Here is a 20640-nt window from a genome sequence, read left to right as displayed (position 1 = left end):
TGTGCTTGGCATCTAGGCAACATTTTTCGTGTGTTTGTTACATGTTTCTTTCTGTGACTTTTTTCCTGGTTCTGCCTGTGTCTGGGTTTTTGCCTGACCCCGCGGATGGGCCTGGGAGTGTGTGCTTGCTGATGGTTGTACTGTCACATTGTCTCCAGATGTGTTCATTTATTGCAGAGATGGGGTAAAATCTGAATTTAGCTCAGAGTCTTGTATTTGGTTAATTAGGCCACAGGGTGGGATGCTGTTCTTCCTTTGCTGGGGAGTCTGGTTTACTGGCTAAAATCTCTGCCCCGTAAAGCAGTCATGGTAAACACWGCTCTTTATTTGTCCTGCTGTCTTGTGTGTTGATCCTGTCCCATATTACTGATAAGAGGCTCTGGGGGAACATCAGGTTTATTTTGACAGGAACGTGAGTGCAATGCATGAAACCAGAGCTAACGAAAGCCCCTGKGTGAATTGCCCGGGGTATCTCTGGAGTCCCGAGGGGTCTCTGTTCTGCACCTTTGCATTCCTGCTGCTGGTTGCCATGGGTTCCCTGTGCCTCTGACAATGTGATGTGAGTCCGTAGCCATCAGCCGCTGGCATGGCTAATATTTAGGTCGCAGACCTAATCAGTAATAGGGGAGAGAACAAAGAGGAACAACACAAAGCTTAAAGGCCCTCAAAACCACCCACTGAAACCCAGCAAAAGGCAGGAGGAATACAAGTGTTTCTTTCCTGCTTGGCTGATCTCCCCACCTAGACCCTTTGGGCATATTCTCCTGTTTCAGCATAGCCCTGAGTGTTTATTCATAATCAGGAGGCCACTGTTATGGTAGACTTGGCAGATAAATAGGAGAAACAGAGACTGGGTGGGATGGAGTGGGGAAAGGGGCTGGTACCACCTTGTGTCAAATTCTGAACTGTTTAGAAACAAATAGACTTCTCCCTTCCAAACTCAGGCACTGCTTGGCACCTGACCCCACGGCTCCAGCGGGTGAGGCTGCGCACGAGAAGAGAGGCCGCTGGTCCCACGTGTTTGCGTTTCAGTAGCTGATCCTCGCTTTGTCTGAGCCACCGCACCAAGGCAGCTGCCTGTAAGAAAGTTTGTTTTGCCGTACAGAGAGCAGGCAGTTTGCAGTTGGCAAACAGGGAATAGTTATGTGGAAAAGGCATCGCAGGGGGTGATGAAARTAAAGTTCATATGTGTTTGGATTGGGATTTGGATATCCCTTTCCCTCCACTTTACAGAGGTTGCTAATGCCCAGTTGGAAATGGGGTGGTAGAGGCAAACTGACAGGACGGTATGCTGGAGCTGCACCGACCGCAACGCTTYTGTTGTCAGAAAGGTGCCTCTAAATGGGTTATTGTATCTGTTTATCTCCTCAAATCACTCTCTTCAGATATTAGTTAGCCTTGTTGACCCTCTGGAAGAGGGTCAGAGCAGTGCACACTGCTCCGGGAAGGTGAAGTGGAATGAGGTCTGCCTTATGTCTCCTCTGCAGAGCTCTCCCAGCTGCGGAGTTTTAGCTGAGTGATTTGTCTGGCTTCCCTCAAACACATTTCAGTGACTATCGGGTCATATGAACTCTGGAAAAGAAGTAAGATAGTATGAAGGTGACATCCCCAAAATGTCACCGCTGTCCAACTCCTCAGCTGGGTAAATCACTGCTGGTTCAGTGGGACRGGTGCAGCTCCCGGAGTGCCGGAGGAGCACAGAGCCACAGACTTTCAAGGACTTTGCGGTTTCTAAGCCCTRTAGGCTACTGACTGCTACCTTCAGTGAATTTGCTTGAGTAGCCTAAAATGCTGCTGTCCRAATCGGCGTGTCCCTCCTTTCTGCTAGGGGTTGTTGCTCCCTAACAGGAATAGCATAAGGCAACGTGTGCCCACGTTTTAGGTCTCTGCAGTTCAGAGAACGGCATGTTACTTCAGGAAGGTGACTTTGCTTTAATATGCCAGGTTGAAGGTGGGGCAGGTTTTCTGTTGTGCCACCTCTGCTGCAGGGACAGTATCTCCAAGGAGAGGCGTGAGGCAGGCAAAGTCGAGGTGATGATGTCTGCAAACAGCACAGCCAGCGCTACCCAGGGAAGCCAGGAGCCACGTGGGAAAACGAGACACAGGCTCCTAGRGCACTTTTCAAAATTACACTTTGTAAACTGGACTGGATCTCAGCTGCAAGTGGCTGAGATCTCAAGGGGTCCCCCCATCTTGTCTCTGCCTCGAGACTGCAGACAAGGTGATAAAATGCTAGTGCATCAGCAGCTAGCGCCTGGCGGTGATGTGCCACGTCAGAGGGGCGAAGCAGGGAGGCAGAACTGCGAGCTGTGTGGAGTGACTTCCCTCAAACACGGTGAGGACTGCCTTGGTTGAGGGCTGGGGTGAGGGAGAGAAAGCTCCAAAGCATTTTTTTTTTATTATAATATCTGCTTTTTAAAGCTCCTGAACGCTTTGTTGGTACATCCTACCCTGACGTGTTTATCTATGTTGATTACAAGCGATAGGAGCCGAGTCTCACCCTGAGAGCAAGCTGTGTTGCTGCCTATTCTTCCTTGAGAAGATCGGATTGAGAATGGGTGAGGATTCCTGTCCAGACAGGACTGAACAGCCCATCGCCAAGTCGACAGCAGTGAAATCTGAGTCATGCCGATTGCTCGCCTTGGAGACAGCAGCGGCACTGATGGGGAGGGAGGGCTGCGTGAGAAATGCAGAAGACAACGAAACTCACAAAACAGCTGGTGAAGTTTCAGGCGCAGGGTGAAACTAGTGTTAGTGCATCATCCCAGCGTGTCAGGCAGAAGAGGGGCAAGCTCAGCGTCTCCGTTACACCAGCACAGGGTGGGAGCTGGCATTGGCCAGAACAGTTAATGTGGAGGGAGCTACTGTATATTCTGACCTCCAGCGGGGACTGAGCTCCAGGCTCCGGGCTCCACTCAAGCCTCAGGAATTAGGTGCCTCAGGCCACAAGCAGAGAGCAGTTTCCAGCCTCTGTCCTGGGCAGATGTGGAGGGGCTCTGCACGGAAGCAGCGTGTTGCTTAATGAAAAGGTGACAAGAGCAGCAGAGGCGGCCCTTGGTGGCCTCACTGGTGCTGCTCTGGGACAGATCACGTACCATTATCGGGCTACCACTGTGCTTGGTCAGGGAATGCTCTCGAGCCTGAGCCRGGAGCATCTCCAACAAAACTGCTGGTGTGCAGTTTAGATGCATATTCCTGCTGGAAACATGTCAGTGAGAGATTGGTGCACACACAGAGGAGCGAAACTGTCTCAGCTTTCCATAGTTGGGCTTCCAGGGAGGATGGACCAGCATCCATAACCCTGTGCAGGTTCCACCCTCAAGTGCTTTTGCTCCCTTCGTTTCCATCCCAGGAGCATCTGCTGAGCACCTGGCTCTGAAGGCCTCACTCTGTCAGTGTGGGCAGTTCAGACCAAATGGGGTGGCAGTGCCTCTCATGGTTAGCAGTAATCGAGCGTTTCGGAGATGCCAGGGTCCTTTCAAGAGGAATTAGTCTAGCCCAGAACTCATTACAAACATATGGAGAATAGCTTACCATCCAATAGTTGTAGGAGCAGCAGWTACTTATACCACAAAGAAAGCATCTTTCCCCCTACAACAGTGCCACTAAGATGAAGCAGCTGTTACCTAAATTCCAGTACAATTCCTATACAATTTATTTTCCATAAATAACTCAGCTATTGAGAATATTCTGTTCTTGGCAAAGGTGGATATTTAACAAAATCTTACTAATTCTTTTTTAAATCCTTTTCACTTTTAAACCTTTTTCACTGCACTTCCAGGAGGTTTCCATTTTGTGAAAAACCTGTTTTTGTCCACRAAGCTTGTTTTTTATGATGAATAGTACGAGCAGTTGTGGTGACACCTTATACCTGTGGCTGAAGGACACGACAGAAGTATGGCCACTGATTCATCCTCTCTTTGGAGCAGGGTGAACCAGCACAGAGCACACAGGGAATGAGCAGAGGAACTTCTGTGTTGGTTGCTAGTATGATTTGCTAGAGGAAAAGAAAGATGACCAATGTTTGGGTAATTATGTGTCTGACAGTTTATTAACATAAGATGGAAAGACATGAAGAAAGTATCAGGGAGAGAACAGGCAGGGCRTTATTTTGGTATGCTGCTTCTCAGCACACGTAGTCCCATGAGCCTCACCTCTGTCAGGTATTTTTTTAGTGGAAGGGAGGGTGTTCTGATCTGCCTGTCTGTTTCCCTCTAAGTAAAATTATGTACAAATGTTTGAAAAAAAAAAGAGAGAAAAAAACCCCTATGGAACTAAATTTAAAAAGAAATGATAGGGGTTTGGTTTTATCTGGGTAGGTCAAGYTCTCTAAACAGCGAATGATCATTTATATTTGTGGTCTGTTCTGGCTTTTAGCTCAAAATTCAAATAATAACTTTGAAAAGTTTCCATTATCCTGTTGCATTTGAGGTACTGACCCTCATGCCACCTTGCCACTCAGCACGTGACCTGGCTGGCTGGCAGTGGGCACTTGCTGAGGAGGCAACAGTTGTGGATGATGCTCTGATGTGTTGTATCCTTTGAGATGGAGGAGGGAAGCAGAGATACATCTGCCTCTCTGAATAGCCCTATCCAGGGAGGCATTGGCCTAATTCAGTACATAGCTAAAGGCAGAAGAATTAGGGACAAAAAATTAGTGGTCCCAAAGAGGCTGAAAGTCAAGGACCTGGACAGTAGCCCTTCTCCATTCCAGCAGTGCCTTGGGGATGCCCTTCACGTGTTCAGAAGGGTGGCATGGAAATTATTGTGGAAAATTAGTTTCCTTCATCCCCTGCTTTCTCTGTCTGGCTCAGTTTTAGATCTGTGCGTCTGATGAAGAATGATACCATGAACTTCCAGAAATTTTCTTACACCAGTGAAGATGAAGCCTGGAAAACCTACCTAGAGAACCCCCTGACTGCCGCCACCAAGGCTATGATGAGGGTGAACGGAGATGATGACAGCGTGGCTGCCCTGAGCCTACTTTATGACTACTACATGGTAGGTTCCTGTTGTGGCTGGGTGTGTTGGGGGAGTTTGTCCTGGAGGAGAAGCGTGGAGGTACGACATGTACTGACTGAGCCACCTCCTGAGCCCTTCACATTGTTCAAGAACTGATCCTAGTAACACCTCCAGGCTTAGAGTGCTGCTCTTAACCCTAATCCACTGATGGTAAACTGAGGCACAAAAGAGCCTCATACCATAGAGGGAAACCAGGACAGCATGGAAAACTGAAGCCAAGTGTCCTGAATCTTGGGCTGGTTCTTCTTTTTACCAAGACTGGAGTGTTTTAAGAGGCACAGGGCTTGTAGACTGAAGCWGCTCTGTTTTTTCCAGCGCTGCTGTCAGAAGGGGCTTCATGAAACACAGACAGGATATAGCACTAATGGAAACTAATAGGTCTGATGTTCCCTGTTCATCTGGGTGCTTTGGAAAATCTTTCCCAGAAAGTGCTGGTGAGGCTTGCCAAAGGCTACCTGGGGAATCTATGGCAGAGCCCAGGTCTCCTATGTCCTCAGCTGGTGTTCATTACTCACCCAGTATTTTATCTGTGAGATGTCATTTGCCACACAGACAAGGCTAATTTTGCCTCTTTTTTTCCACAGATAAAATATGACAATAAACAAGCCCTTTTTTCTGCCTTGTTCTAGGTCCCAAAGGAAAAGAGGATTCTTCCATCTGGAATGATGGGACGCAATGAACTAGGAAAGAGGTTAGCTTCATTTTTTGCTCTCTGTAGCTGTCTAATTCTCCTGCAGCTGCTTGCATGCATGATGGGTCTCTTAGCTTGCATAAAATAGACATCAAAGCACAATGTTATTACCAACAACAGACARCAGTGGAGGTTATTAACCCTCAGACATATATTAAAATTCTTTAGGCCGGATCCCAAGCAGGTATAAATTGAGCTACACCCATTTACACAACTGAGGATCTGTGTATCTGTGTTCAGAAGAGTTGCAGTGATTTACAGAAGCTGAAGGATTTGTTTTTATTTTCCATTTTGTAACACTGGGAAAGAGGAAAAGGATTAAGCATTGGCAGTGAGAAGGGAATGACCAAGTCGCTTTTCGTTCACTAGGCTGATGAGGGTTTGTGTTCCAACTGACTGCAGTCTCCCAAGATTCTCTTCCAGTGACTCCCATTTGTCCTTTGAGGTTTTCAGATAATTAACTATGAAATTAATGGCTTATTTGACACTATGAGTTCAGTTCCCCTTCCTGGGGACTRTCCTCTTCCTGGATGCTATGTACTTTGGCAGCCTTTTCTGAYTGTCTGTTTTTAACTACTTGACAGAATAAGCCTCTTGAATGATACCTCATTCCTTYTTCATAAGTAAGCCGAGCTAAGCTGTTTTCTCCTCTCTGAAATGCCGCAGCATTCTGGATAGTATTTCAAGGGGTGATATGTGTTTTATTGACAAAGGCAGTAGAACTGAATTCTTGGAGAAGCTGAATATCATCCCCCTAACTGTCCCAAATGAGCAGCGCTCCTTTGCCTCTAGTGGGGTTGTCACTGGTCAGCTGAGAACTGTTCCACAAATGGATTAGCAGCAAACAAGCAGTTCTGAAATCTTGAATCTGTCCAGAAGGGAATCAAATTCCCTGCTAAGCATCTAGAGTGTTCATTTTTTCACTTCCTGAGCCCAGAATGGAGGAGACAAGTTATRTTCTGAGGACATACAGTGGTTCTCTGAGCACTGGTAAACTTACTGATGATGTGAGAACCACAGAGGTTTCAGCAGATCCCTGAAGGTGAAGCTCTTGAAGCAGAGTGGGTGGGAGCTACTGGTTCAGCTTTACTTCCCTTGGGGCCCGTTCATGCTGCCAAGAGGTGTGTGGATTGCTAATGTGGAGATTGGTTTGTTGTCTAAGCATGGTAATAGGAGCAATAAACCACCTCTTTCTAGCTAAGCTATGGCTGCAGAGCCACCAGGACTGCAGAGTCACTGCTGCAGAAATACCCATCTATAGGATGCTGCACAAAGAGATTGTTACTTGTGCGAAAGGAATGTATTTTTGTTCATGTCTTTATCACTTGRTAGCCCCTATACTTAGTCTCTCCTGCTCCTGCTGTGAAATTTGGGCCATGCACCTCACTTCCAGCATTGCAGTCTTCTCAGTTTTTCACTGATCTCATGATTCTTGAGAGTTTTGTCAAACCTGAGCTCCTAGAGTTGTGTGAATATGTGCAAGAATCAGGTTCGCTTAAAAAAAGAAATAAAAAAAAACAGTTTTCAGAGAAATATGTCAATGACCCCTAAAAAGACAAAGATTAAAATGCCACGCATCAGTTATCTTTTTTTATCTTTCCCTGGTGCTCTGAGTGTTTGATAACCTAAATAAAGAAAAGCTGGAGTTAGGCCCTSGATCTGCAGCCCCAAACTATGTCTAAACTATATTCTCTGATTCCGTGTGATCATCCCTTATCTGCTGAGCTCCTCTGGCTCCTGCTGATTGCACTGAGGGGTGTGTGCATGGGTGGAGACCTGCACCCACAGGCCTGTCATATCTCCGATATCAAGCAGGAGATGTACACAGCTGACTCAAGGTCACCTGGAAGCTAGACTGTGCAGTTTGCTTCCCAGCTGTGTATCAAGGCAGTTGTTTCTTGCTGTGACAACTTGCTGGGTTTGTCCACCCTCTGCCCTGGTTTGAGATGGGACCATTTCTCCACCAGGCACTGCCATGGAATGGAGTACGACCCAGAGATCGCATCCTTCGATGGCTCAGCCCATCTCATGAAGCTCTTGTCTGAAAATGTTTCCATGACCCAAGAATATTGTGAGCCACAGAAGAAGAATGGCTTAAGTCTTGAAGGTGTCCCTACTTCTCACAAGCCAGCCATGCTTCCACCAGGCACTAGCAAGCTGGATGCTACCCCAGACAACTACATGGTTCCCTCAGGGGATGTATATGACAACGGCTCACTGAACTCCCTCTTCGAGACCATGCCTGTGGCCCCACCACAGCAGAGGTGGCAGCCAGACAGCACTTTCAAAGAGGATCCCCAGGAGGTCAGAACTGTTAGCGGGTTGCATGACAGCAGCGTGGCCTAGGGGATAGTGCATGAAGCTGTTTCTAGTTTGGGGATTGCTCATGTTGGTCAGTGGAAGCTTTGCTTTTGCATTAGAAGCTTGATGTAACTCAGTTGAATTAATGGGGTTTTTACAATTGAATTAATGGGGTTTTTACATTTTTTTTTTGAGGTAGGGTCAGGCTTTGAAGTGAGGTTCCTTGTTTTATCAGAAGCCACTGTTGCTAATCACTAAGAGAAGGTGGATGGGCAAAGCAATGAAAGATTCTTCTTCCGACTGTTTTGTTTCCATTTTCTGCAGTCGCTGCTCTTCAGTGATATCCTCAAGCCCCCACCAGAGCCACCTTGCCCTGGGAGTTATGCTACTGACGGTGTTAAGAGGTAACTGCCAATCCACAGTCTCTGTCCAGTTCAGAGGACAGAGAAAATGAAGATAACAGTTGAACAGGGTGAAGACCAACCTCCTCATAATCTAAGGTTTAGGTTCTTACCTTGGGTTTAGCCCTGTTACTCAGTCAACATTGATTTTATAAGGTGCCACTGCTTCTCATGCCTGAAGCACCTCCCACTTTCTATTTGCCTCCTGAGTCACCTGACTCCATGAGTCAGCTGTCAGACGTGGAGATTTTCACACAGCAGCTCACATTTGTTAGGAAGAGGCTTTCTGTTTGCTGTTTATTCATGCACAGGAGTTCTCTGGCTCTCCTGGCTCTGGAAAAGAGGAGTTGCCAAGCATGTCTTCAGAGCTGRCATCCCAGGAGAAGCAGAGTAGGACAGAGAGACGGTTTGGTGACTAAACAGGAATACAATGATCTTCAACTCCAGGGCAGTTGAAGGGTCTGTGTAAAGGCTTGTATACAGGTGATAGCTTGCCCAGGTTCCTCACAGAAGAAAATAACTTGAGCTGTATCCACATGGTTGAAGTGTTCACAGGTCCTAGTGAATGCCCAAGTACAGAGCTTCTTGATAATCAGCTCTTGAATTCACTTGTCAACAGTTATACCTTTCTCCGTCTACAAGTATAAATCTTCTCTACAATCTTACTTTTCTGTAATCTTTTCTTTAGTCTTAGTAAAGACTAAAGCTGCTGCCCACCAGACTGAGGGTTCAAAAAGCTAGGCTTCTAAATCCATTTATAACTACCTAAATAAATAAGCAGATGTCCTCCAGCTCCTGTTGTTTCTAGACTAGGATTCAGTCCCTCTGGATCAAGTATTTGTAGAATTTGGAGACAGGAACCTGAGTTTAGGAAGTTTTAAAAGTCTCATCACAAGTACCTGTTTTTATTTATTTTGGTTCAGGCTCTGTGTTGTGCAATGCTTCTGTAGCCATCTACAGAAGAATACTGGTTAGAGTAATATATGGGGATTTTCAAGCCATAAACACAAACAAAGAGTAAAATGAGGATACCAGAGAACTGCTGTTGCCCAGGGTGTTGGGAGGATCAGTATGTTCTGWACAGCAAGGAGCTTGATCACAACAATAGGAGGGTGTGCGATAGGGAATAGGGCAGAGATTCCTGTGTGTGTAGTATCTGTAATCTGTAAGGATGGAGACTTGCATTTCTCTTGTTTTGCTTTTGGAGTGAAACAGCAGTGTGTACTTATTCATCATTCTCTCTTTGTTCCATACAAGTGACTTTGAATACACTCTGGGGTCTCCCAAAGCCATTCACATAAAATCTGGGGACTCTCCCATGGCCTACCTCAACAAAGGACAGTTCTACCCCATCACGCTGCGGACAGCTGGAGACAGCAAATGTTTACACTTGTCTTCAAATAAAGTGAAGGTAAGAGACGAGCTGACAATTTTGCTGACACATGCTATAATCAGACATCCAGCAATTGTGCTGGCCTGGGAACAGAGTAATGGCTTTGTGGCTCATGGTGGCTTAAAGCAGTGAATGAGATGGATTCACTCAGAGCAAGCTAATCCTCTGATGCACAACAACAGCCTTCGTCTAGTCTGGCAGCTTGAAACCTCTCAGTCGGGTCAGGGATGCACAAAAGGCCTCCCTAGCTGCTGGCTGGGTGGGGGCCCTGGGAAGAGTTTGTTGCTGGAGAGAGGTGCCCCTCTGTTGGTGCCCYAAGCCTAACTGAGCTTGCCTGGGAATCAGTGGGAATTCATGGGCTGTGCCCATGAATAGTKGGATTCAGACCATCTGAGTTTTGTTCCTGCCTCTATAGCTGCCTGTCTGCATGACCATGGTTAAGTCCCTTCCCCTCTCTGCCTCASTTTCCCCAGCAATAAARCGTGAACAATGACACCAAACTGCCCTCCAGTGCACAGGGCACTGAGTGCCCCAAGCATTAGTCTGGTGTATATATTGATACGGGATACTCTGGCTGTGTTACAGAGTGTTGTGATGATCGTTTTTGACAATGAAAAGATCCCYACGGAGCAGCTCAAGTTCTGGAAGCACTGGCATTCCCGCCAGCCCACAGCCAAGCAGAGAGTCATTGATGTCGGTATGGAGTGGGGCTCTCTGGTTGCAATAGCTGGGTGGGGGTGCCAACTGTCAGCGCCAGTTTAGTGCGTTTCCAGTACATGGTAACAGTGGCAGCTCCAGAGTCTGGCCTAGGGGAAAGCAGGGAGGAGGAGRCTGATCTACTACTACAGATCCTTTCTGTCTGAAGAGCTTTTGAGAGTTTAAAGTGGTGATTACCTAGTGTAGGGACATGCCCTAGCAACTCAGGGTACATCAGTATGTAAAAAAGAGGGACAGAAAGAGCGGAACAATTTTGGCTCTTACAGATGTGACCTGTGGCGGCTTGGACCGTAGGAATCTGATCTAGAAAAGGCTTCRGTACTGCTTGTTCTTTTCTACTGCCAGCGCACAGGTTTTACAGTGCATCGTGCTGGGCCAGACAARGACTTTGTCAGTCGAGCTGAGCCCCTCACTGAGCACCTCACTGCTCAGAGTGAGGCACGCTGTTGTTTGAATTTAGAAACAATCTACATTGACTTTGCCTAAAATAACTACTCATGCAGTCACWAGCCAGGATCTTTGAGTCATTTCTGGCCTATCTCTTACATGTGCACACAAATATTTATCCAGTGGTATTGAGGATGGCCTCTGTTATATTACGTAGCCTTAGAGTGAGTGAGTGGCAGGCTTTTGGGGAGTGGAAAGCCTAGGTAATGTGATCAGTTTTGTAGCCAAAGTATAAACTGCCTCTTCACTGTATTGCAGCCGATTGTAAAGAAAACTTCAACACAGTACAGAACATTGAGGAGTTAGCCTACAAYGCGCTGTCCTTCGTGTGGAACATCCATGAAGAAGCAAAGGTACAATCTACTTGCAGAAGGGAAATGGGAAGCTTTTTCTCTGCAGCAAAACTGTAGTCTCCTTTCCGGTGGCTCAGACACGTTCCCCTTCTCTCAGCTGAAAGGCAGAGAGAGCAGCAAATCCAAACAATGCCATTGCGATGGCCCCACATAGTGTTTGTCTGCCAGGACAGCAGGGAAGGACACGGTGCTTCTCTGTGTGTTTAAGCATTGCCATTAGCTAATAAATATTCTGACTACACCTGAGACTGGCTCAGAGATGTTTTTCTAGTGCTGATGGATAACTCTGAAGAAAGCCTTTTGCAGCAGTCAGCCTAGATCAGGACTCTACAGACATGTAGGTGAAGCCTATTTAAATAAACCACAGCTTAGGGAACAAAGACTCTCCTTTGAAAGGCAGCATTTTGATGCAGAAATTACTGACCTCCCTTTTCAAGCTTGTGTGATGTGGAAGGGAGCCAGACAGGTCACAAGATCCCTTTTGACCTTAAAATCTACAAGAAGTTATATCAACGTCTTTCCTGCATAGAGAAGGAAGAGTTCTGCTGTTTCTTCTGCATCTCCTCAAAGTCTSTTGTTAGCACTTTGTCATCTAGTATGGATTGAAAGGCACATATAAAAAAAGATGAAGGAATCAAGAAAAAAAATTCCTGTCTCTCTGAAACTAGTAGCTTGGGAAAACTCTGGTTTGCTTGGGGATCTCAATAAGCCCTTCTTTTAGCCCAAAGGCGACCTTGGTCTTTTACAACCCAAGAGGTTAACAAATGTCTTCAAGGCAAAGTTGTCAGAAATGGAAATATGTCAGGTATGTGGCAAGCCCTCAGGGGCACCTCAGCAAAACTGAATTTAACTCTTGGTGAAACTCTGCACATGCACTGGCCTGGGGCTGGTAAAGGTGAGCCTTCAGAGAGCTGCGTGGGCTGGGAGCCGCGACAGAGGGGTCAGGTATTTGGGTTGTCTGTAGCACCTGTTTCTTCTCTTCTTGCAATTAAACTTCACACCACAGTTAAATGGTTTCTCTTCTATATATAGGTAGTGACTAGATCTGACATTAGATTTCAGGGCTGAAATCCTGACCCGAAGCCCTGCTGAGGGAACTGTGTGAGATTMATCAGCTGTGAATCAGTCCCCAAAGAGTCCAGTCACCCAAACAAGTGAAACAAAATTTCACAGTCACCCAAACAAGTTTGTAGGTTAGAGATACAATGCAAATTATGTCTGTCCTCAGCTCTCTTTCAGAAGTTCCCACTGGAGATAACTCCATTCTAGTGATAAAGGACACCAGTGCAGGATGAATATTTATTTAACTAACAGCAGTAAGTCCTGAAGCTATAACCTTGCCCACCATTCCTCCAGGCCATTACTGTGAGATTCTCTTGTTCAAATGAAAGATCAGAAACATCAGCAAGAACATTTCCAGGCAGACTTTGCGTCTTGTCCGAAGCTTGCCTAAGCTKATGGGAGTGGATAGCCCATGAGTTAATAGCAAGTAGAAGACTATATCAGGGACATAACAGACTGCATGCAGTACAACAAAGAATGAGTTGTCCATGCAAAGCTGTTTCTCTTGTAGAGCTGCAAWGGGTGAGGAGGGAGGCATGGCTAGGGAAGTACCTGGTGCTGGGCTCAGGTGGGAAGCAAACAGCCTGCGTGCCTCAGCCGAGGCTGGGAAGGTTGGAAGGATGTCTCAGAAACTGCTTTTACTCTGACTCCCTGTTCTCACTGCTGTTTGAGGCTAATGCTCACAACCCCCAAAAGATATATTAATCTCTGTTCTTATTTGCAGGTATTTATTGGGGTGAATTGTCTGAGCACTGACTTCTCTTCTCAGAARGGAGTGAAAGGTGTCCCACTGAACCTCCAGATAGACACATATGATTATGGCAATGGAACCAGCCAGCTGGTGCACCGCGCTGTCTGCCAGATCAAGATATTCTGCGATAAGGTAGAACATTTCTCTTCCACCAGGCTGTCCAGAAGGAATTTTAAACTGGTGGCCAGCAACTACAAGAGGATAGACTGAAGGGCTGTGAGACTGTAAAACAGACTAGAGGATAGGCCCTCAGTCAAATGAGATAGGGCAGTTGGGATGTGCTTGCATTGCTGAGCCCTTTATAGCACAGAGTCCTTAGAATGTTTTCTCCTTATCAGACCTACATGGAATTGTGCCTCATAATAAGTCCTCTAATTCTGACAAGCTTTTAAATAACACAGAAGATGAGAGGCTCCTTAGAGGTTCTTCCYCAGACTCTGCTATCTTCCTGTGGGAAATTTCTCATGGCTATTTTTGACTGTATTTTTGATTTTTAGAAAGCATGTTTTGCTTTTTTCTTACTTTATAAATATCAGTTCAAATTTATCTTCTCTTTCTGGATGGCTTGTAGGAGGTCCCTGAGATGAACTTTCTTTTAATAAAGGCTGCGTTTACCCTTCATGGGCCTACTTCCCAGGGAAGGCGAGTAAACCTTCTCCTGCTAGTGCTGCAGCAAAACTATCAGTGTCTAATTTTTTCTCATCTTTTCCACAGGGAGCAGAGAGGAAAATGCGGGATGATGAACGGAAACAGTTCAGAAGGAAAGGAAAATGCCTAGACTCCAATAACAATGGTCAGTGCTAGTGTGTGTCACTGATCCAAAGCCTGCTGAAATCCATGGAAGCCTGTCCATTAACTTCCACGAGATCAGGCCCTGAGTATTGTTACGCCTGATGAAATCAGCATCATTCAGAAATAGCATTTCAGTCAGATCCGTGCCTGGTCTCTGCTGAGACTCTCACAGYGCTTTATTAATACTAATGAACCTTCCTAAATCCTGGAATCTTGTTAGAGAGCCTTCTCTAGTGGAGGGAGTGTTTGGCAAGCCCTGAATATCTGGGTCTGTTGAGTCCTGTCTTTTTCTAGTATTTCTGTTGGGAGACTTTTGGCAGGCCCCTTTCCCCGACTTGTACATAGTTGCCTCTCAAAGCTCTGGATCAGAGACGTGTGGCMCAACAGATGCCATCTGAACTGTGATGAACTGAATTTTCCATCTGTAGGTCTGAAAGGCTGTTTGCTGTCCGGCTTCAGAGGAAATGAAATCACGTTCCTGAGGCCAGAGACTGACCTTGAAACCCAGCCAGTCCTGTTTATTCCCAATGTCCATTTTTCAAACCTGCAAAGATGTGGCACGGTAAGTTCTTCCCAAAAACAACCAGCCTGTTGCCCTTATCAACCTGTCATCGCCACCATTTCCAAACTGATCAGTCCCCCAGACATGACTTCTGTTGTACAAAAAACAAAACCAAACTACAGCTCTTTTGTGGAATTTTTGCAAATTTGAAGACATAGCTGTCAGGAGAAGCCTAGATAACCTTAAAACAGTGATGGGCAAGATAACCAGGTTCCTTCCCAATAGATATTTCTGTGGTTTACAAGTATCATCTGCAGCTTCCACAGAGGACTGAAGAGATAGCAAAAACACTGGCAGAAAGTGAACTACAGAAAAATGCATATCAGTCCCTCTGTGTGTGGGACATCCCTCACTTTTCCTCCTCTCTTTTCTGTTCCCTTGAGCCTGAGAAACCTAAACTCAGCCTCCATCATAGCTCATCAGTATTTCCTCAAGAAAATACTCTGTCCCAGCTTGTTAAAGGAGGTGAAAGAAAAAGCCTGTGACAATGCTTAAGCATCCTATTGCAGTGGCTGCTTAACTGACGTATCAGCAGCAAAAACGGGATAAAATAATCTAGTTTGCAACAAGAGAACTTACTGAGAAATTATTATTTCTTRTCACAAGCAGGTTATTTGATTTGGCCTCTTTTGGGTCTAGCTAGATGCGTGTTCAGGACTCTGCTTAATGGAGTCTAGATAGGGTCTCTATATTAGTTTTCATTTAATGCAAGAAACTTGTATAGATGTTTGGGTTTAATTGTGTTGTCTAAGAAAAATAATGGACTGTGAGGAGGGGAATTATATAAAATGATGAACTGACCGAATCTGCAAGCCCAGGAGTAGCCCGTGTTGCCCCCCAMCAGCTTCATTGTCACACAGTGATAATGTGCAAACTGAAAGATGAATATTTCCTTTCTGTTTCAAGGTGCTCCCTCCTGCTGTTCCCAACACTGCAAACAGGTAAGGATAAAGCAGTTTGTATTTCCCTTCCATGAGCTGTTTGATCTCTTTGGACATGTCATGGCTCTTTGATACCACCAGCAGGCAGTGCATCTATAGATGCAAAATAACACAGCACAGTATCTCACTGGAACCCTTCATTGTCAAAATATGTATTCAGTYTAGGTCTAGAATGGACTCAGGGGATTCGAAAACCCAGATACATTTCTTAACAGTGAGCTGCTCCAGCATGAGTCTGGTCCATGACTGTTCTTTCTGAGACAAAGTTTAAAAGGAGAAAAAAGGGATCACAGAATGATTACTCAAGGTCTTAAGTAACCAGAGGCAGATACAGCTGTAAAGGAAAACAGAATAAAGTGGAAATAATACTTGTAATATCTCTGTGGTGGGGAGATACAGGTAGGCCTGATCCACTATCTAATGAAATCAATGGCAAAACATTGAATAACATGAGGATGTATAAAGGTTTTGTTTGAGATGTGATACCAAAATCACAGCTTGCATTCACTGAAGTCGCTGGAAGTGTTAGGGAGGATAGTGACATGGCCAAGTTGCAACTCTGGTACATACTCTGCTCCATAATTACAGAACCTATAATTAATTGCTGGACRTTTGTTGGAATAATCAGTTGTTCAATCAAAAGTTCAATTGCTGGAATTATTTTGTTTGCTACTATTGTTCTGTCCTCATAGAAGTATTGTATTGCTTTCGCTTAGGTTGCCCTTAAAACGAAGTGGTGCCTCATTCACAGATGAGTTTGACCCAGTACCTCCAAAGCAAACCAAAGAAGAAGATCCTCAAAGAGGTAACCCCCAGGGTGGGAACTCTACTTGAATCTGGTGTTTCATTTAACCCAAGACATCTTTGATCTTGAGTTATATGAGGCCAAACCATTCTGACAACGTGGTGTGAAGAGCCCTGATTCAGAGCTGTGCTTTCTCTCTTTCAGTCTTGTTGTACGTACGGAGGGAATCAGAGGAAGTGTTTGATGCTCTCATGTTGAAGACACCAGACCTCCAGGGGCTCAGAACTGCTGTAAGTATTTTCCAAAAACTGTGGTGCAGGAACTAGCTGCTGATAATGAGAGCGTTAGTAGTTGGCATATAGGAAACTAGACTGTCATGGAGAGGGCTGTAGGATCTTATGTGCTTACCTCTCACGTCAGCTCTTTTCTGAGAATGAAAATGAAGTATTGCGGGTAACAGGTGAATTCTGCCCAGAGCCCCTGGCTTGGGCTACGTGTTGTTATTGCTGCACAAGGAGAGAGCACACCTTGTGGCAAGATGTTTTATTCAGATCACAGTACAAAAGCCCCTGGAGTCTCCTCTTGTGACAACACAATCATATTTTCCATTGTAAAACACTCTTCTCTGTTCTCAGGCTGTATCAGTGCAATCTGAAGCCAAGGTGGTTCTGGCCTTGTGCTGGAATTCCCTGCTGTTGTGTTTGAGGAGCACACAGACATATTTCTGTGATGATTATCAGCAGCATCCCTGATAAACCCACCTCTCTTTGGGGATTGCTGGGAAGGAAACAAACAATAAACCTCCAAGATTTGGAGTGGCTTTATGGCTGCACTTTGGGCTTTGTTGGTTTTACAAACTTTTAAAAATGAAGCTTRAAAAATGTCAGCACATAGGATTCTTTGCCACCTTCTTCCTCCCCCATCCGTTACTGCAGAGAGACAAAAACATCTACAGAAATGCTGTAAAGAAAATACAGAGTCCCCTGCCATCCAAACTTCCTAGGCTCCTAACTGTACTTGCCTAGGAGACTTCTGCAGGAAGGCTTTGCAGATTGCTTAAAGCCTAAGTAAAATCTGTGGTTAGATGCATGCACAGCAGACACAGTCAAACACTTTCTGTAGGATTGTCTCACCTTTGGATGCATCAGTGAGTGAAAAGCTCTCTGCGTCCAACAGGTTGAAGTATCAAGACCCAAACAGGATGGGAAACGAGAGAAGGAAAATAAAGATAATTCCTGAAGGTTTCCTGGTCTGGCAGTCAGAAAGAGAAATAAGGCCAAGTTGAAGCCTACTTTGCCTACTGCAAGACCTGTTCAAATTAGCCTGTTCAGATCATTGCTTTGGGTCTTTTTTTCTTTAGTAAAAAGGAGGAGGACACCTTAGCTGCTGAATACTCTTGGCTCAATGTTATCTTTGAGGGTTTTTTGTAGGAATTTTATTTTACAAGTACAAAAAATGCCATGTTTTCTCTTGCAGATTTCAGAAAAATATGGGCTGCCTGAAGAAAGCATTTATAAAGTCTACAAAAAATGCAAAAGAGGGTAAGCTAATCTCTCATCTGCCTTTATGCTTTGCTTCTAAAACCCCATTCTGTTTGGTACCTGCCATGAGCTGAAATAGCATTTTAACAAGATAATAAAATGTAAAACCATGTGAGGTCTGTACCATTTGGTGCATATAAAACTCAGATCTCTCTGGGCTTTAAAGATTTGGGATAATGCTTGTTTGTACTATATTTATTTAGAGTGTAAAGTCTCCCAAGGCAAGGAAGTGGGATGAAGGAGGAATTGTTTGGGTAGTTTAATGGGTGATCCCTTGTGTCTCAGGCTGAAAGCCTGAGGTTATAGAGAACTTATCTTATTGCCATCAGAGAGGTATAAATGTTTGCTTCTTAAAACCAATTACCTAAGTGTTCCTGGGCTTTGCTCTGGCTCACGAAGAGACCTTACTGGCTAAATAAGAGCATGGGCAGCCCCAGTACGGAAGAGGGGAGACCTGAAGGGGGAGCCTCTGTTTCCAGCTTTGCCATCCCATCCCCATATCCCTTTTTATTGACTTTGGGAAATGATGGATCAGCCTCTCCTTTTAAAACACTTTGCAAAGAATTGTCAGGAGACCTAGTGGGGACCTTCTCCTCCAGGAGAGGACAGCTCTTCCCGGGGAAGCTTGTGCACCATCAGCAACTGAATCAGCCCCTGGGAATGCTAGAGGAAGCCTTCCCCACCCTGCTCCACTTGGCATGTCTGCTGAGGGGTGAACACTGGTGTCTCCTTGTCTTTGAGGGTTCATGTACAGACAGTCACTTTGATGTCCGCACCAGAAGTTCACAAATCCTTCATTCAGGGGTTCATACTGCTTGTTGCACAATGATCACACTGAGAGCACTTTCACTCTGCCTAAACGCTCTGTTCCTGCTCTGAGGCTGCAGATCACAAACCCAGGGTGATCGCAGCTGCTTGTGCTCTGTGCCAGCCCTGGGCACGGGTTAGGTGCCGGTGGAGATAGGCACAGCTCTGCAGGGGGTGTGGGGCGAGGTTTCCAGTAATATGGTTTCTCAAGTGATTTCAACATGGTGTTTGTTACTGAATGATCCYTGTGGATCTCCCCCTGGCTGAAGGGGAATGGTGCTAGTTGGCACAAGCCAAGGACTAGCCACTGAGCTTTCAGTGGAGGGCAGTGGCCTTGATGTGGAGCCAGTTGCTACTTACAAAAATGGCTTGCAGACCAAAGAACTCTCTCTCGGTTGACCCTGTCTCTCACAGCAAGCTCTCCCTTCAGCTGATGTAAAGACTCATAAACTCCCAATCTTATTTTCATAAAGCTAAATCAAGAGTCCTCCTAGCAGAATGAGCAAGATACCATCAGGCTTTGCAAGCACCAGTGACTGCCTGGGAGATGAACTCATTGTTGTTACTGGCCCCGGTCCAGAGTTTGYGCATGGAGAGAGACAGACAGAAAAGCAAGGCTGATGACAGGTCCCATGTTACGCATCTCTGCTGTTCTCACTAATGCAGCCCCCCAGGCAGGTCCTCTCTATAAAGAGACAAAGGAGGCCGTGACAGATGTCTTGGGAAGCTGAGGGCTGGTCTGAAGCTGTGCTTGCTGCCTTCGCTTTCTGCTGACAGTGCTGTGAGAAAATCCTAAAGCTCCTTGCATGGGATCTTCCAATTTATTTGGTGTTGCCATAATTTGATCCCCGTGGGACTCAGCCTGTGGTTTCAATGGGAGTGGAGCTAAAATGTGGCCTGGAGGCAACTGCAAGGTGGGAAAGGGAGAGAGGGTGGTTTCTCCTTCATGCTGCTCTGTGGTGTTACTGAAGTGAGAAGCCGTTGCAGCCCCTTCCCCTGTAAATCCACAATTGAGCAACCTGTCTAGCTCAGGAGGGTACTTAAATATAGGCCTAATTTTACACCTGTGAGTGGTCAAAGTGATGCATCTGAACTTGTCAGGAGACTCTTACTCATGTTCCGGAACTTAGGGCCCTTAGTGCTGTGAGATGATGCACATCCAATAGCCCTGGAAATGGAAGTTTTCTCCCCAAAGACAAAGAGCAGCACTGGCAGCCCCCAGGAAGGGTTATCCCCTACACCTCCGTTCCGMCTGTGCCTCATGGCTGGCCTTGAAGAAGAAATGTGAAGGATAGGGGTGTTCAGTTTATTCTTACAGTCTCCAGCTTCAGGTCCGAGCCAAAGCTCAGATGTGTTTGCTGTGATAGTGGCTTGTTATGAGTCTATCACAGGTCATCAGACTGTCATCAGGTGATAACTATTCTCAAGTATCTCTCACTTGGGCTGGTGTTTTCTGAACAACCTGACAGCATCTGTACAGCAAGACAGGTCCAAGCACAGATGAATTTGTAGGTGGACCAGGAAATGGCACCGCTTCAGGGGAGAGGCCACCTATACTTTGTTTTGCTTTGGTTTTGGTCATTCCTTGATCTGATAAGTAGTGAATGTTGTATAAGAATTGGGAGGGAGAACAGGCAGGTGTCCTTTACATCTCTTCCCCAAAATGGAGGAGCAAAGAGATATCTCATGAATAGGAAAGGCAATACCTGGAAATTAGAKCAAATAAAATATTTTGGCAACTAGATTATAATGAAAGCTCGACTTGATGCCATGGGTTATTGCTGAAGTGTGGGGGAGGTGCAAGCTTTTCTCCAGTCTATTAGATCCCAGGGTCAAATACTGTTTCCTGCTCTCCCAGATTTAATTTTCCTTTGAATAATTTTATCCTATTGCTCCACCCTACATAATCCTGTCCTGGTAATTACAGCTTGAGGGCCAGATCTTCATCTGGTGTAAACTAGTGAAGCTCAGTGGCGCTACCTTGTTTTACAGCAGGTGAGGACGTACCATCGGCCACGGTCTTTGTTAGTGTTACGTCCTCATTCAGATGAGCTTAGTCTCAGGGTGACTCAAGAGCAATAATAAGTAATTTCACATCTTGGTGAGGTTTGGTC

At 45.7% G+C, this 20640-nt stretch overlaps 1 protein-coding gene across 3 annotated transcripts in view; it reads left to right on the top strand.

The window, feature by feature from the left end:
* The window catches only part of GRHL3 (grainyhead like transcription factor 3), a 30571-nt gene that overhangs the window by 6836 nt on the left and 3095 nt on the right, over window positions 1-20640 (top strand). For 2 of the 3 annotated variants that reach the window (XM_085305043.1, XM_085305044.1), the window contains exons 3-16: window positions 4815-5001; window positions 5652-5713; window positions 7681-8017; window positions 8339-8418; window positions 9673-9826; window positions 10394-10505; window positions 11231-11325; window positions 13112-13270; window positions 13853-13931; window positions 14359-14492; window positions 15399-15433; window positions 16150-16238; window positions 16383-16468; window positions 17655-17719. In XM_085305043.1, the coding sequence (XP_085161169.1) occupies window positions 4815-5001; window positions 5652-5713; window positions 7681-8017; window positions 8339-8418; window positions 9673-9826; window positions 10394-10505; window positions 11231-11325; window positions 13112-13270; window positions 13853-13931; window positions 14359-14492; window positions 15399-15433; window positions 16150-16238; window positions 16383-16468; window positions 17655-17719 (1674 nt within the window). Of the gene's footprint in view, window positions 1-4092; window positions 4164-4814; window positions 5002-5651; window positions 5714-7680; window positions 8018-8338; window positions 8419-9672; window positions 9827-10393; window positions 10506-11230; window positions 11326-13111; window positions 13271-13852; window positions 13932-14358; window positions 14493-15398; window positions 15434-16149; window positions 16239-16382; window positions 16469-17654; window positions 17720-20640 lie in introns of those variants that run through there. The other variant, XM_085305045.1, reaches the window with a different exon arrangement.

The sequence above is a fragment of the Rhea americana genome, unplaced genomic scaffold, assembly GCF_003343005.1.
Source record: "Rhea americana isolate MKP2758 unplaced genomic scaffold, rheAme1 scaffold_215, whole genome shotgun sequence".
Classification (NCBI taxonomy): domain Eukaryota; kingdom Metazoa; phylum Chordata; class Aves; order Rheiformes; family Rheidae; genus Rhea; species Rhea americana.
This window is presented reverse-complemented; position numbering and strand designations above follow the sequence as displayed.